The 18721-nt window shown below is 30.4% G+C and overlaps 1 protein-coding gene across 1 annotated transcript in view; it reads left to right on the forward strand.

The window, feature by feature from the left end:
• Positions 1-18721, forward strand: part of LOC129960227 (transient receptor potential-gamma protein-like) — a 333943-nt gene that overhangs the window by 190738 nt on the left and 124484 nt on the right. Inside the window, exon 3 of the mRNA XM_056073478.1 lies at positions 7481-7692. Within this exon, the coding sequence (XP_055929453.1) occupies positions 7559-7692 (134 nt within the window). The 5' untranslated portion in view covers positions 7481-7558. The remainder of the gene's footprint in view (positions 1-7480; positions 7693-18721) is intronic.

Here is an 18721-nt window from a genome sequence, read left to right on the forward strand (position 1 = left end):
ACAATTCATATCTGCTTCGTCTTCTGAAGCTTCGGGGTAAAATTGTTGAAGGATCTTCCCTAAAAACTCTTTTACATTTCCTATAAACGAGCTTCTCAACAAGTTGAAAATTACGGATGATGGTTGCACTGTCTCAGTCAATTTAAACATTGTTCCGTCGGCAGAACTTATTTTCGAAGAAATTTTTTTCTAAGATCTTATCTTTATGCGTAGTATTTCTTTCTTTCTCTCTTTTTTGTAGATTACTCTCTTTTTGAGTATTTTTTGTTAACATTCGCGTATTTTTGTGCCTCCTCAGTGCATTCAATTTTTCCTTTATTTCCTGTCTTTATCCCTCCACCCTACCAGAGATATTCGGTGTTGTTAGGTATATATGCATTGTGTATATATGCAGGCATGAATCTAAAATTTCCAAATGAAATTTTCTGTGGCGACATGGAAATCTTTTGTTTCTGCCGAGTCTTGAATGATTTACATTAATTTAAAAATCTTCTTTCAGAAATGGTTGTAAAATTTTTTGTAACCTTCGAAACTTTGTTTCGAATCTCAAATAAGAGGGTATAAAAACTTCCCATTTAAAACAATTTTAAATAACTTGTGACCACTAAGAGATTCGTTTTCGACAATCTCTCAGACGCATAAATTTTTAAAGACGGCTAATCAGTCAGGTTTCAATTGCGTGCCAGAATTAGCTTTCCGAAGTTCTGCCTTTAACGTATTTAAAAACTAGTGAGCTGTTTTCAGCTAAAAACATTTCCAAATGGTATTCTCTACTGTTTGTCAGCTATCCCCATTGAATAATACACGCATTTTTAGAAGCATCTATAATTACACTTTCATCTAGTCATTTGGCGAGGGCTTCTTCAAGTTCCTTTACCACTTCTTTTACATTCGCTGATGGAAAAGAGTAGGCTGAAATCAGCGGAAAATTCTGACTTGGAGTATGAAAACAGAATATCTTATTAACGCAAAAGTTTGTCTGATAGAATTTAGCATATGATTAGTAAAACTAGATTTTATCTCCAAATTGTAGAACTCAGTCATATTTTGGATTAAATCTGTCAATGGGTTGATCGTCTGCGAGTCTGATTATCCATATGTATGATAACGCAGTAGCTAATAACATCACAAATTATGCAATCAAATTTGATATGTGATATTTACTTCCAAATCGTTGTTTTACATTTATATTTGGAGTAAATAAACAATAGGAAGAAATAGATAGTTACGTAAGGAATGGATAAATTAGTATTTATAACAGTCTAGAAATTTCTAAAAAAACCCTCTAAAATATTATTTTATTTTCCAATGTTAACCAATTGATTAAAATACTGGTGTTTCTCTACCATCATTTAAAACCAACGATTAAAAGAATACAAATTCAAGTTAAGCTCTTAGTTTAATTATATCAACGCTCCGTTTGGTCGTTAGGGCCATTTTGAGATGTACTCCGTAATTTTGAACTCCAGTCAAATGAAGAAGACAAGTATGAGCTGAAACTCCTATCAAAATTTCGCATCGCACCAATGAACGAATGTTTGACCCAGATGTCAGATTTAACGAGCGTCTGACTCGCATACATGATGGAAGTTTAGTTTAATTGTACTTTGAATGGAACTTGATGAATTTAAAAGTAAATAACCAAAAATATACAATATACGAATCAAAGTAGGTGAATAAAGAAAAATGTAGAGCATTGCTATTTTCTATTGCAACATGTCGACAGGTAATACAACATAATGAACAAAAAGGAGCAGGCTCACGTAGCATATTGTGTATTAAGTGAAATAAATTTTTTGGGTTGCTTTTAATATTTAAATTCATTTAATATATTTTAATCTTGTTATTTTGCATTTCATTCTTTCTTGGAATTTTATGACTTAGATTCATTTTATTTTGTATCTGTCTAATGAAATTAATTGAAATATTAATGGGATTTTTTTCTGTCTTTAATGGTACTAAGAAGCCAATATTTTTTTTAATCTAATATCAAACATTGGGACGGGAAACTCCATATAGGGAAAGAGAAATTCCATAATTTGGAGCTTTCCCGTTAATGAAATTTCTAAATTGTTTTCATTGCTACTTTATTAACTTTCTGTATATTATTTTCTTATTTTTATATAATTACATATAATTTTTACTTCGATGCTTTGTCTTTCCTTTTAAACCAAATTACAAAGTAGCTTTACTTCTTTTTTTTTCTGAACACATGAACGCACGTAGAAAGTTATGATTTTTATCAGAAAATTACTTTGACTTTGTAAATAGCTTTCTGTAATGGAATAAATACCCTATAGTGCTTCCGCTTTTACAATTCTTGGTTGACAACTAAGCTGTTGCCTTCATCATCTGGCTGTGATTCAAAACTATGTGATCAATACTAAAACTAGCTTTCCTATAATGGAATTTCATCGACTATATCTGTTTACTTTTACAAATTATATTAAATGCAGTCATCTTATCACAGGGGCCAATCAGTTTACTTTCTCTTCGTTTCATTCAACAAATAATCTCTCAAACCTCTTTGTAATTCCTCTTGCGTTGAAACCAAGTGCAAAACAGTTTAGTTTTTTGTCTTGTCTCTTCCCAAACAACTTCTGCGGTTAGAATTTTAATCAACGTAAATGCGCGACAGAGCTTAAGGATTTCGAATAGAAAGATTTTTTTGTCTTTCAATAGAATGTGGCAAAAGCTGGGAAATAGATGACAACTTCATTAAATTCTGATCTTACATCAGCACAATCATCCCTTCATTCAAGAATTTTTGTTCATATTTCTCCCTGCCGCTCAGAATAAATATATTACTTGAAATTTCTTGTCCAATTCTTCAGAGGGAATGCATATTCAATTTACTTTCAATACAATATTCTTTTTTATATTTATATAAATTGGAAATCATCACTTATCAAAACCTCTCCAAAAATACATGGACTATTAATAATACAGGATTATTAAAAATAACTGCCTTGGTTACAAAAGCTTATAAGTTCCACGTAATAAGAAAAAATTTGCATATATATATATATATATATTCGACAAAAAATTGCTCCTTTAGTTATTTGACAATATTTAAGCAGTACTCTGTTTCACTAGCATGTGAAACCTTCACTTGATAACGAAAAGGATCGTTCTTTTACTGTAGCAGCAAAAGAGACATTAAGATAATCTCGTGTGTATTGCCTAACGTATGAACTACAATTCGATTCTCTGCAGCTTTATTGACTGGATAGAGTTAACAATCTTTATAGGATTCTCTACAGGATTTTGCGAAGGGAATTTCAAAAGGCTACTTTAACCTTTTCTAGGGCCGTGGAAAGTATGCTTCCCACCAAATTTATCAATCTTTGTATGAATTTATGTAGGTTGGCATAAGTTTTGACAATTTTTTTTAGAAAGACATAAACTTAGATGCTTTAGTTCTTTATTTTACACAAAATGATGTGTCTTGATTTGATACTTAATAATTAATTAACCAAATTAATTAATTAATCAAATCAAATTTATCTAATAAGCTAAAGGAATCCCTTTTCTTATTCTAATTTCAAGCCTAAAAATATTTTAACATAATATGAATAGAAAAAAAAATGGCCCTTTAGAGGGTTAAAAGGGTGAAGAAAAAAAATCTTTAAAACATTTTGTAATAGGACTTCTTGAAGACATTTCTTTAAAATTCCCTTCCATTTTTTGATTCAAAGATGCAAATTTTATCTTTGAACAGATTTTAAATATATGTCTGATTATTCTGATTAATGAATATAAATTACATGAGCACAACGAAGATTAACATGATGAAATATGCATGATGTGAGAAAAATCCTCCTTCTAGATTCAGTAGCTATATAGAGGAAAATTGATTCTGGGAAATTTTTAAACAATTTGAAAAAAGTATTTAATTGAAATATTGTTCGGCTCTAATAATGTTTATATATGTATGCGCAAGTATATAGTATATAAAAATTATATTCTTTAATTTTTTCCTATTTACAGGTAACCATGATAATATGAAAACTAAATTTACATAATATAAAAAATAAAATCTTAGCTTTGTCAGAATATATGCATATGCCACCTGTTTCTCAAAAAGTAATATATAAAATGTTAACCATTATCTAGGTATATTCTAAAAACTAAGCCTAACACTATGTCCATTTTAGCTCACTTAACTTAAACTGTTCAATGGCAAAAAATGAAATGAATACAACTAACCTAGTATAAAATTATGTCTCTCAGGAATAAGAGTAAGCAATGTATTATCGAATTTTCTGTAATTTTGGATGACATACATGGTAAAGTAATTTTTAAGGTTTTATTGACTGAGTCGAACATAAAATTAAAAGTATGTTAGTTCATACTCAAGAAATATTACCAAATCAAAAGATTTAATTAAAAAATGCACAAAAAATAATAATAATAACTTTGCGAGCAATTTTACAATTACCATCTGTTTTAAGTATACTGTTCGTTTTATCCCACCTGTCCATTTTATCTCTCATACACTAAGATTCATTTGTAAGTTTACAATTTTTTTTAATTTCCTATTAACATTTAAAAATCTTGTGAAAAATCTATTTGATCCGTATTTCATTTAGATTTCGAAACATAAATAAATCCTTAAATAGGAGTAAATGTAGGAGATAAAATATATGAGGTTTCTTAAGAATTAAGCAAACCATTTAATTTTCTGATATACCCTTGATTATCTGGTGTCAGACACTGAATTGAATGGAACTGAAGATAGGTTTTTGTGCATAAAGCTGGAACATATGAAATCTCAAATCATAATCAAAAGACTTCACATAAATTTGATCTTTTTTCATCCTCATCACCTAAGCGGGAATCAAATTTATAGTATCTGTATTTAATGATCTTTAAACAAATACAAAAAGGAAATTATCAAACAGGTATTGTTGTACAAATTGTCTTTTATGTCTAATTAGATGATATTCTACATTTTTTGAATGTCAGAACTTTTGACTTGATACATTTAATAACTATAGTATAGTCAACGGACACTTTCCACACTATTTCTTGTTTTCAAAATCGATTAAGTAAAAAAGTATTAAGTAAAAAAACTTTTAATTGGATGCTCAAAATGGGCACGTCTAGAATACATATTACAGGAAAACTAATATTCTCGAACTTTTGAGTTAACGTGATAAATTTTTGAGTCTTTCATTTTCTCTCCTTTTTTTTATGGTTGTCAAAATGCAATACACAGACATGAGAAATCATTTTTACTTCAATCATTATTAGATTCAGTGTTTCATCTACAAAATACACTATTATAATTTATGTAGATGCGTTGTTCTTACAACACGAATTCATTAGACATGGCAAATAAAAGCTAGGATATAACCAGTTTCTTCATTAAACTGAAAACGGACAGTTTATAGAAGAAACTGGTAAATAAATCATTACTTTTTAAATCAATGTGTAATTTATTAGATTATATTAGATGGAACATGGATTTTCATTAGATTAGATGGATGGTGTTTGAAGCCTGTCAATTAAAGTAATTTTACAGATTATTTTTAGATTTTACTGCGCTTTTCCCGTAATGGACAATGAAAAAACTTATTCATTTTGGAAATCTTATTAATCTTTTAAATAATAAGTGCTATTAAATAAAATTGATTGGAGCGTAATCTATTTACAGCAAATGACGTACTAAAGAAAGCTTAAAAGAAATTATAAGCAACGAAAGACACATTTTTAAATTTCAAGTAAATTGGATTAATTAAGTATGAAGCGTTTAAAAAATGTCATGGAAAGGAAACTTGATTATGTGCACATTCAAATAATGTTTCATATTTAATTATAAATTAGTAATGACTTTATCATCATAAAATGATTTTGCAGTGTAATGAATTTAAATTCAAACCTGAGGTTTTATACCTTCAAAGTCTTTAAACTATTTCACTGAATGTATTGTGTGTTCAGGGTTGTTTGAATATATTTTAGGGACTTTCCAACCGATTCAATACTTTAAGAGATATTTTCTTTAAATTACGTGATTCAGTGAATGATGCTAATACATATATTCCAAATAAAGATGATAACAAGAAAATTAATTTCATTTCTTTTAACAAAAGAGATATATTCGGGATATTGAATTCTTTCTTATTTCTTCAGGTTTAACTTTATTTGAGAGTAAAATTAATCGACCCTTCCAGTTCCTCTTCGTTCACCAACTTTTTTTTTTTTTACTAATCAAGCTTTTTAACATAAATGAAAATTTTCATTTTTTTTTTTTTTTAAATTTTCCATTTTCTCATTAGATTTTTATAATGTAACTTTTCCACTTCAATTCCAACAGTACCAAATAATGTAATAAATAACTAAATAATTAAGTTTCCATTGACAAAAAAATCAGTTAAGGGAATCTTTGACTGCTATTGCCATCATTTAAATAGAGATAAAGCCTTGCGGGAATAAGATACTCTTTTACTGCATAGTAACAAATGAATGAAACTAATGATAAAATCACATTACTTCTCAAAATGCAGAAGTTCATTGCAGATCTAAACTTTACTCATGAATCTCTACAAATGTAATTTTTCTTATTAAATACCATCTTTATATATATTTCTCGCAAATATGGTATCTAAGAATAAAAGATTTTGCCGTCTATTATACAAGAAAATTCCAAATTATTGTCTTAAATATAATTGCTTATAATTTACTTGCGAACATAGATATGAAGAAAAAATTTGAACCCAATAAAGAAGTGAGCCTAAAATCTTGGTTTTGTTCGTCATAATTACCCTATGAGATATCTCTTGATCACATGCCATAGTACATTCAGGTAACACCATAGTCATTTCAAGCCAGACCTTGTGAAGCATATCCTTAACCATTTATACTAACATGTTTCACAATTGTTTGATTCTCTGCGCGTACCATTAGTACCTTCTTAAATGTTTACTTGTACATAGGATTTAAGTACAGAATCTAGAGTCAAAAAGAAATCCGAAAAAGATGCTTAATGAGGCTCTGACAGGGACAATTTAGTTCTACTAGTATTATTTCCTTTGTCCAGTAAGCAACGAACTGAAAGTGTGTACAGAGACGGAGTAAACTCGTGATATTATCCATATTATTCTAATTAGTCACTAGGAACAATTATTACGCTTCAGATAGTAGAGTAGATTTCAGATGGTAGAGTTATTCTCTTGATATTATCCATATTATTCTAATTAGTCACAAGAAACAATTATTACGCGCATTAACAAAAAAATGTCTTCTTTATTGTAATTTTTTTTCATGAGTTGTTTACTAGGAAAATATAGCCGTTTGTAATCAGGACGATCATTTTGAATTACCCTATATTATTTGAATTTTGAATATACGTAGCATTTTATAGCCTACTTTCCAGTTTAATTGAAGTGGACTTTATGAAGTGAGATGTGTTGTGTTATAGTTAATGTTTAAAAGTGCTCTGAAATCGCCAGTTTCTAAATTTTGTATCTCTTTGCAGGATGTGTTTCCTGGTTAATCCGGAGGCTTTGCACTCTGGTGTCCGGGTGGAGGTATCTCGCAGAAGAAATTTGAGGTTATGAGTCCGACAGCTCCTCCGACCTTCTCCTCCAGCAACATGAATCGGCCACCTCCTAAGGAGGGATCCCTCAGCTTGGAGGAGAAAAGGTTTTTAGTAGCTGTCGAAAGAGGAGACTTAGCCTCAACTAGGAGGTATGTAATGAAGTCTTTCTTTTTAAATAATCATTTAATATTTCTTATTTGGTCAGTGCTATTTCCATCATTTCCAGCTTTTTTTTGTTTTAACTTAATATCAGCAAGTAATAAAAATAGTGATAGTGAAGAGAGATCAATACTTTTTATTGTTTGAACGAACCTGTTTTAGGTTTTTCATGTAAATTGTTGACGATGTCAGCGTATACTGTTTACAGAGTTTTTAAAACAAAGAAATCTTAGACCCATCTCTTCGATTTCATCGCCTGTTTCAGTAAATGTAACTTCACATACTTGTTGAGTTGTCTTAATCATTAAATGGAAACTTCAAGAACTCATTGCAAAAATGTTTTATGCGATGAAGATACCTTAAATGCCAAGGGTGTATTGAAATAGCTGAAAGATGTAGCAATAAAGTGATTGAAAACTTATTTTTCTTTCATCCATTATCGAATATGTATATGCTGCAATCCAGTATATAAGCGTGGCGTTCGGTTACGAAAACCATCGAAGCGGGATCAAAGAGTTTCAACCTGAAATACGTCAAGTGCTGATGATTCGCAGATATTGACATTGAACAATCATGCACTTGCCACAAAAGTTTCAAAGTTGTAGCTCTCGTACCTTCTGTTTATGCTTGAATCCTTAATAGGGTCAAAGTGCACAAATATTTCACTTCGATTTCTTTCGCATTTCAAATGCAGAAGAAGATTTAAAAAAATCACATAGAACAGCGTTTCTCAACCTTTTAGTATTCGTGGCCCAGTTTTCAATCATAATTTTAATCGCCCCCCCCGCTTACAATAAAATGTATACAACAATAGTGTATATTGAGTATTTTGGATTCTGCTTTTAAATTATTTTTAACTAACTGCCAAAACAAGAGTAAAAGCGAGCCAACGTTGGTGAGAAACCACATCTTGCATTTTGGACAAGACCGGCGGTAAACAGATAAAGCGAATGAAAGCGGGTAAATATTATATTTGAAATGAAAGCCAAACAGGGAGACAACGTTAAAAGAATATGAAAGTAAAAAAAAAAAATCGTTAATGAAAGTTAACCTAGAAGGGGTGAGCTAAATTTAGAAACTGGGAATACATTTTTTCGAATAATAAAAGAAATAAAACAGAAGCATGACAAAACAAAGGTGAAAAAAATAGGAATGTTTGTGGAAGGGAATCCACACGACCGATGCCATCTCGATCATGCGCGGAGCAAATGTTTTCTAATAAGAAGGAAAATATTCGATAACGCAAGTCTCAATTCCAGCCAGTCTCATTCGAGTCGATCCTTTTATCGCTATCGAATCTATCGTGAATTTCTATGTTATATATGTTTTCGTGTTAATTGCAATTCACCATATAAAATATTCACGGCAGCAGATTTATGCAGACTCATGAATAAATTTTTAAGCGGAAGTAAGCAAACATTAGACGACAAGCATCAACAAGTACACAGACAAGCGTGGTTCCGAAAATAAAATCAAGGAAATATTCTCAAGAATACTTAATTTTGGGTTTACCAGTGCTGAAGTAAATGAAGAAGAAAGGCCCCTGTGTATCATTTGCTCAAAAATGTTGGCCGCAGACAGCATAAAACCGAATAAACTTAAACGACATTCGGAAACACTTCATAGTGAGTACGTCAACAAACCCAGATAATTCTTCGAATTAAAAATAAAATCATATAACAAGCAAAACCCATTTTTTAAAGAAACTTTGTCTGTGAATAAAAAAGCTTTAATTACATCTTACAAAGTTCATATAAAATAGCCAGATGTAAAAAACCTCCACCATTGGTGAAGAGCTTATTTTGCCAGCAGCAATTGAGATTGTAGAAACTATGTTTGGAGATATTTTTTCAAAACAGTTGCAGTCCATACCTGTTTCAAATGATACTGTTGCCCGTCGAATTGGCGATATAGCTGAAGATGTACAGTGTCAGCTTTTCTCGCAGTGGCGTGACAAATTGTTTTCAATACAGCTTGATGAAGCAACAGATAGTAATAAAGATGCTCATTTAATTGCCTATGTTCGATTTTGTGATAATATGTCAGTAGTAGAAGAACTACTTTTCTGCAAACCAATAGAAATCAAAACATCAGCGCTCGCATTATTTGCTATTTTAAATTATTTTATGAACGAGGCAAACATTGAATGGAAAAATTCCGTCGGAATATGCACCAATGGTGCCCATTCAATGTCCGAAAGATTCCAAGATATACAAGCACTTGTAAAACAAAAATTGCCTCAATGCACACATTGCATGATCCACAGAGAAACTTTGGCTTCGAAAGAAATGAGTCCTGATTTTAATATTGTGTTAACTGCGGTTGTAACCGTAGTAAATTATATAAAAATGAGACCCCAGAAATCGAGAATCTTTTCCGCACTTTGTAAAGACATGGTTTCAGTACATTCAGCGTTACTATTTTATTGCCTGGCAAGATGGTCATCACGTGGGAAATTTTTGCAACGTGTTTATGAATTAAGAGAAGAAATCGCCATTTCCTAGAAGAAGAAAACAGACAGGAGGCCGAGAATTTTCGCGATATTTTATTTGTGATGAAATTGACATATTAGAGAAATTAAATAACTTGAATATTCAACTCCAAGGAGCAAATACACATATGTTGGATACGAGTGATAAAGTTAATGCTTTTTTGTAGAAAATTGGAATTGTGGAGCAGAAATTTACCTAACAATGTTTGTAAATGTGGATGATTCTACTAAAAGTTATAAGGCTGAAGAAGAACATACAAAATTTGTTTTGGTAACCAGTGAAATTCATTTAGCCATGCTGGCAAAGAATTTGAAAAAGTATTTTCATGCTGACGACAAACTGATAGCTAGTGGATTAGGGATCCATTTCATAAGCCTCCCAAAGGACTCTCAATTGATGAGGAAGAAAAATTCTTAGACTTCACGACTAGTGGCGAAACTAAAAGACAATTTAGTAATAAATCACTATTTGAATTTTGGGCAGGAGTAAGGATGATTTTTTTCTGCACTGAAAACAAGGGCATTTCGCATTCTATTACCATTTTCAACATCCTACCTTTGTGAAACTGGATTTTCTGCTGTGGCTTCTTTGAAGACGGAACGGAGAACTTTGAAACAGAACTGAGAGTGGCTATTTCTAATATTAAGCCTTCCTTCGAAAAACTTTGCTCTGCAAGACAGGCCCAAAGAAGTCACTAATAATTATAAAAATTTGTTTTTAATTTAGTATGTTTTGATTAAGTAAGTTTTGATTTAGCATGTTGTTTTACTTCAATAAGTTATTAAATATGTTGAAATGTATTTTGTTTTGTATGTGTGCTTTCCTTTCAGTCAGTTAATCAATTTTTTTAAAATAATATTTTTTCTTGGATATTCTCGCCCCCCCCCCTCTAGTGTGCTCGCGCCCGCCTAGGGGGGCGCGCCCCACAGGTTGAGAATCGCTGACATAGAGCTCAAAATGGTAGATGGCACACTGTTGTTTCATGCCGCTTAAGCTTATTAAACGTTTGGGAAGGAAATGTACAAATTTAAAGTAAGAAATCGGGGAAATTCATGTTACTCAAGATTTATAAGCGCTTTCGAAATATTTAGAATAAAATGTTATATATAAATATTTTCGAGAAAAAACATAGAATATATCTGACCTTTATCATTATTTCTTTTAATTTTTTATCGGTTGATCGAAGTTAGTAAAATATTTAGCTGCGCTATGAAGACAATTTGGTAATAATACTACTTAATTATTTTTTCGCAATGGTTCATATACTAGAAAACATAATATTTAAATCGATTACATTTACACTACTCAAATGTAGTGAAGCCATAATTCAAGAGATACGTACTCATATGTAAGCTTTCTCATTAATTAATTTCTCGCTCGTTATCTCACCAAAAAATTATTTTATTGTTGTGATTTTTTTATCGGTTGATCGAAGTTAGTAAACTATTTTGCTTAAGAAGTGGGGCCTGATACATCATTTGACTGCATCTTTGTAGTATCGTCGGCATCCTTTTTAATGAATATCAGAGTAATCTTTATGATTGACTTTCGAAATGGAGTACGTAACGACTGATAATCTTGTAATTCTGCGGTAAAATGTTCATGTTTATAAGCCTTTTGACCATTTGTTATAAAGGAATACATTGCTCTAGTTCTTCTTTATCATTTTTGTGCACAATATCCCAGTCACATGTTGATTTTCGCTTCAAGTATTTCTGCCAGTTTACAGACTTTTTGACAGCTCTATTTGTTCAGAGGGATTTTTTGTCCACTAGAGTTTTCCTGCTTTGCTACAGAATACTTTTTTCTTCACGCTTAAAATCATTTAAAAAACGTACAATCTGAAAGGAATATGTTAAAGGTTCTCTAATTCAAATAGAATATGTGGAAATTTTATTTTCAAAAAATTTAGGCCATCATATTTAAAAATAATATATGGCAAATATTCCAAATAAAGTGCAAAGTAAAGAATTTTACTTGAACACGCTTTCTTGAATGTTAATGGTGCAAAACAGATATATAAAACAGATATATTTATTACTAGTACATTCGAGAAACATTATTTAATTTATAAAATATCAAGTAATTACATTTATGCATTTGTAATTGATATAGTGCAATTGTTAGAATACTTACCAACCAACAAACGATTCAAAATTTACGATGCAATTTATAGGAGTATTACCAGTGACACGTTAAATTGTTAATTATTAAGGTTATGAAAGCAAAAGAGAAAGCCTGATGCCAAATATACACACACAGATTATGTACAGAAATAAGCCACGACGGTGACAGATGCAACTTTGTACCTTGGCTTTTCTCACTTGCAGTAGAGGGGAGTCCTCGCGAATGCTGATGATGGGACTGTCTCAACCTTTGCCGAAACCAGACAAAACATTATGTAAAGAAAAAGAGTAGAGCTCTCTTTCGCTCTCAGTTGCGGAGTTTTCGGTTAGTTTTTTTTATTTTTCTACTCGGCAGCCACATAATGGGAATTTTCAAATTGAGGAACTAGCACAGCTATATGCTTAGCACCCTGTACCATAAAAAATATATTATCCTTCGGAAAAAGATGATTAATGACATACTTTAATCAAATATCTGAAAAATTATTTTGATATCAGAATCAAAATGTAAAACTACTTTTGACCGTCAAATCAAACCAATAAAATCACTACAATTTTGGAACTTCCATAACTATCTGCTTCATATTTTTATCGAAATTTCGTTGAGAACTTGAATGAGGTTAAAACAATCGTTGGGATAACTTTTCGTGGATTAAATGACTGCCCCATTATTTCTTTTTTTATTAATTGGCATTTCTTATCCTTTCAATCTCCGTTCAACTGTGGCATTAACTAAACTTAATGAGCGTTAATATAAAAAGTAAAAAAGAATTTGCGTATGCCAGTGTTTTAGGGAGAGCAAACATTTGCGGAAAATCTTTTAGAAAATAAATATTGATTCTTAAATGAAAAAAAAAATCACTTTAAGAACTCTATTTTTGCTGGATATTTAAATCTTCCTCAGACATTATCGGAAATCACTCTAAAAGTATTTTTACCCTAAAACGAAGGGGATTATGCAATTATTTTTGCTCTTCGTCAGTTTTTCAATTATTTTCTGAAATAACTAAGCTTTGCTTACCGAGAATGAATATTATTTGAGACAACCATTTAAATGCTCTTTTCAATTTTTTGGAAAGAGATTATTTACTAACGACTTTCTATTAAAAAAGTCTATTGATGATAGCAATTACGGCGTTCTCTATAAAGATAATTGCTTTCATTTGGCCACCCAATAATCACTCTGAAACAAAACCGTAGCATTACTAGGCAGAAACACTAAATATAAAGTTAGCAATAGTTTTAATGCCTCATTGTAAAGCGCTAAAAATGTTTTCACGAAATCTTTCATTTTTCTAAAAATTAAAAACATCTGAGAAATTAAATGAGTTAAACCTTAATCATGTTCGAAATCGAAGAAATATTTCATCATTTTTTTCCCATTCATATCATTAATTAAGAATAAATTATGAATAACACCTTTTTAAGCCATTTATAATTCATACTTATTCTTACTTATCATTATTTTTGTTACATTAATACTTATAGTTATTATATCACTAATACTTATAAGAGGTGAATAAACTATGAATAACACCTTTTTAAGTCATTTATAATTCAGAGGTTTTTTCAAGAATACTTGAAAACTCGTTTATTTAAATTATTTTTAAAGCGTTGTAACTATGATAAATGCAACGAATTTTATTCATGTATTTTCTTGTGACCATCATTCTGCATCAAAAATGATCAATTTTATTTATAATTCATGATGATATCTCTTATTTCATCATTAAATTATAATGAATTCAAGCGGAAATCTATGAACTTGTTAATATATAATACGTCGCTAGTCCTTCCTCAATGATTGATTTAAATGTCTTTCAGTTATTTCTACATGGCTGGCTATAGTAGTAAAAGCAAAATATAATGAATAATACATTACGAAATGTTGCTATATTAAGGAAATTCGTCCAGTAGATTTTCATTTTATTAGGATTTTCTAAAGTTTGTTGCCAGGTGAAGCACGAGTGAAATGGCATTCTGGATGAGGTCAATGAATATCTCTTTCTGAAGGAAGGACTTGAATCACATCGATTCTTAAATTGCACCAGAACGACGTACATTTTGCAGGGAATACTGCAGTCCGTTGGGTCGTGGTGGCCTAATGGTAAGGTCTCAACTGGTGTGGAAATTTGGAGAGGGTATACCAGCTCAGGTGTCGTCCTCGTCATCTGACCGCGGTTCAAAATGACGAGGTCCGTCCCAAAATTGCCCAAGTGTTGCTTTAAAATAACGGGACGTTAATATAACTAAACTAGAGTCCGTATTTGCTAAGCGTAATGGTCAGTCATTCAAATTACAGCTGTCGATGCCTATATAGATCTTCCCTTTTAGAAGCGAGGCTTCTAAATAACTAAAAAGGCAATACACGAAAATAAATTGAGGCAGTAGTACTATCAACATGTGTTTCTGTTTATAAAGATGAGTTTGAGTATTTTTATTTATGCTTTATTAATTTTTGTCTAAAGTAAATGAAACGAATTACTATTCATATCAATTGCTAATCCAAAAGATAGCTTACTCAAAGCATTACAAAAGACTCAGTATGGCACAATTAAATAGCCTATCGATGTTTGAATTCGGCTTTTTGAGAATCTCGCAAAAAAGGAAATTCATTTCACAAAATTCTATTACAAATAAACTACCGTAGTGTAAGACTTCCAATAACGTGCATTTCTAGAACATGTGATATTTTAACCGTATTATACAGGAGTTTATCACACTTTGAAATTTTTAAATATCACTATTATTTTATAAAACATGCTTTGAATATGACGCATAATTCAAATTATTTTACAATCCTATTTTTGATATTTGTTCGAGACATTCTCGGGAAAGGGATTTTTCCCTATTTATTCTATTGAAATCCATTTTGTTGCTTCAAAATCCTTCAATAAACGGATTTCAGCATAAAACTTACAAATCAAAGCCAAGCTTTCGAGCAATGTATGGTTTGATGGACAATTTTTAACACTTGGTAGAACTTTCTTCCATTTTAAATAATCCCTTTTCGTTCAGGAAAAGAGAAAAAATTAAGCTGGACGGAAAATTCCATCGAAGAGAAAGAAGGAATGGTTTGGAGGCTTGAATTCTTCAGATTCATAAGCAAAATGTGTGCGATACTTGAGAAATTCAGATCACATGATCGAATTCTCAACATAATTCATTAATCACGCACCGACGTTGATCCAAAGGAAGATTAAAGGAGAAAAAAAGCAATGACAGAAACTGCTCAGAGGAAATGATTTCTCCCTCTCTTCTTTTTTTTTTTTTTTTTTTTTAGAATAGAAGGAATTTTGAAGGAATTGAATTTTTGGAGTTTTAGACGCTACGACTTTAAAAGCTGTTTGTTGTCTTTTTGGTGATAAATCCGAAAAGTTTAATAGTGTAATTTGAGAATGGAAGTTTAAATTGTTTTATGTGTTTTGATAGAAAGGATTTCAATTTAATGGTGGTGCATTTTTTTGACAGTTTAAGTAATTCCGAGCAAAAATGTTTTTTTTTTAAATCTAAGCTTCAGTTATACATGTCAGGTAATGTTCATAAAAATATTGAACTTAAGGCCATCTTATGTTTATTTATTTATTCAGGTAAGATGAGTTATCATTTTACGCTATAAGCCCTTATAATGCAAGCAGTTATGAAAAAGCTATGGATAGTTTGAGTAATTCTTACTCAGATAAATATAACTGTTATTACCAAATTATTATTACCATACTCAGATAGCTATAACAAGAATTTTAGAAGTTAATGAATTACTTTTTTGTATGTAAAATAAATAAATTTATTCCCCTCGACTGTTTTATCTGATTTATTCATCGAATTAAAGAAATTTCGATTGCAAAGTCTATAATTAAATTAAAGTTGCGATTAATTTAAAAGTCAAAAATCCCTTGCCACGCTTAGGGATCTCAGTTATCCTTTATATGGGTTGAAATAGCAGCTTTATGGATAGAAATCATCAAAATAGAATATTTTTCCAATTTATTGAATTTAATTAAGAATCTGGAATTCTTGAACTTCTCTATTTTCTACCTTAATTTTCTTTTTAGCATTTTAATTGGGAATTCTATTTTTCAGGATAATTATATAAGTGATATGATTTGATAAGTGAAATGAAGACCTTCCTGATTTGATATCTTCCCCTCTCGAATGTTTTCTTTCTTTTGCCCTTTTTTTCTCTACCCCCCTCCCCCCCCCACACACACACACTGTCCGTAATTTTTAACAAAACTGTTTTTGAAACTTATTTTACCACTTACCACTGTAAAATTTATTCAATCATTCAGTTGCATTTGTTTTGTTATTCTTTCCCAATATTGTTAGGTACGGAGATGAAGAACCTCTGAGTTCAAGTATTTCGCTATCCACCCTCTCAAATCGGCTACCTCTCTCGAATGCCAAGTGACATCCCTATGGATAAAGATAAGAATTGCTACCATAACCCTATTTCGTCTCAAATTAATAAAAGGATAACTTTCTTCTTCTTGGAGACAGTTAAATTATCCCTCCCCCCCCCAAAAAAAAAACTAGGCAATATGTCAAAACGAACTTTCAAGTGTATGCTTAAAAACTGAATAAGATCCTCATAAAAGTGTTCAAGATTTCAGTATATTAATGATGATTAAGAAAAAAAGTCATTTTGTTTGTTTAGCTTTGTTGTTGTTCGTAAATAAAATCCATTGGAAATACTCATGTAAAAAAAAAAAATTAAAACTCTTTTTAATCAAAATTATTTGTGTCTCTTTTTTTTTTGTGCAAAAAAAATCATCAATTACATAGTCATTTATTCTGTGTGAATTACTGGTAAAGGTTTTTATTTCTTTTTTTTTCTAACTTATCGTCAGATATTGTTCATTCAAAAAAATCTACAGAAAAACTTAATTTGTTTGAATTTCGAAATAAAATATTTATTCAAATGAGGATTTCTAATTCGCGCTCGATTTATTATCCTTAAACTTTTGTCCTAAATTTACGATGAAGCATTTTAGTGATAAAAATATCAATTCAGAATTGTCAAAGAAAGTAGTTAAACCTATTTTAAAATGCTTTAATTGAAGCAAAATATTCCATTTTTTCACGACAAGACTTCAAAAACGTGTCTCTTCTAATGTTCTTGATCAGCTTTTATTACATTCAGGATGAGGAAGTATTACAAATTTTTCTCATTTATTGTTCTTCATGGTTCATTTATATCTTGATTTTCTTAACTAACGGTTAAATCCATTTGTTTAATATTGTAATACATTATTTTCACACTTTCTTCGATTATATGTTTTTTAGTGTTTTGCATTTGTTTTTATTTTGTTGTAGATTTGGATTTATTACAAATATTTTCAATTTGTTGTAAATACACATTTAAAAGTCAAATATTCAATATAGCCTATTCAAATATGCATGTCAGGTATATAATAATATGATTTTTTAAATATTTACGAATCAAAAGAATCACCCAGGAAAAAAGAGCATGAAATGCCATAACGTATATGATTTACTATACATATCGTAACAAAATGCGTCTCTGTGCAATGCAATGATAAGAACGAAAAAAAAAATACCCTGATACAAACATTTTTATAACATCTTTCACCTAATAAAATGAATATCTACACACTAGGTCTGTCAAAAAATATTATTTAAACTTCGCTTAGAAATTCAATATTATATCAAGAAATTATTACTCAAATATTGGCGTATGAATCTATGTAACTCTAAAAGGCATAAAATGTTCCGATTTTTTCCATTAGACACATTTTTTCCTCATAATTAAGTTACTTCCATTTCTTAGGAGATTAGAAATCAATTCACCTTTATTGAAAAAAAGAATAAAAAACTCTTCTTCATGTACTTCACGCAAGTGGGATTGTTTAAAAGAATACAAATATTTCATAGCACAAAAAATATTTTGAATTTTTTTGTTTTCTGGAAAAAATTTTCCTTGATTTCCGCCATTTTCTTAATTTTAATATAAGTGGGTGTATGTATATTAGAGATATACTACAGAAGAATTTCATTTTATATCCTTTTACCACAGGTCGCTATGGGACTTTGCTGGATTTCCGCCATTTTCTTAATTTTATTAGTAAAGGATATACGTATATGAGAGATACACTAGAGAAGAATTTCGTTTTCTATCCTTTCACCACAGGGTGCTATGAAACCATGACTTTGGTTATTCTTGCAACTCCTTTCAACGAACTGTTATTCAACATTTGGAATTCTAGGTATTAATAGAATTCTGCGAATCTGCTATTTGTGTTTCAGAAATGCGGGCCCCCTTTCAGGGAAGTTTTAGTTGTATCTTCCTTTCTTTGTTGCTTAAAAATTTTTATTGTTTTAAAAATAAGATAGTTGCAATAAACAGTTACATTATTCATTAAACAAACAATAAGGGAAAACTA

The sequence above is a fragment of the Argiope bruennichi genome, chromosome X2 (genome assembly GCF_947563725.1).
Source record: "Argiope bruennichi chromosome X2, qqArgBrue1.1, whole genome shotgun sequence".
Classification (NCBI taxonomy): Eukaryota; Metazoa; Arthropoda; class Arachnida; order Araneae; family Araneidae; genus Argiope; species Argiope bruennichi.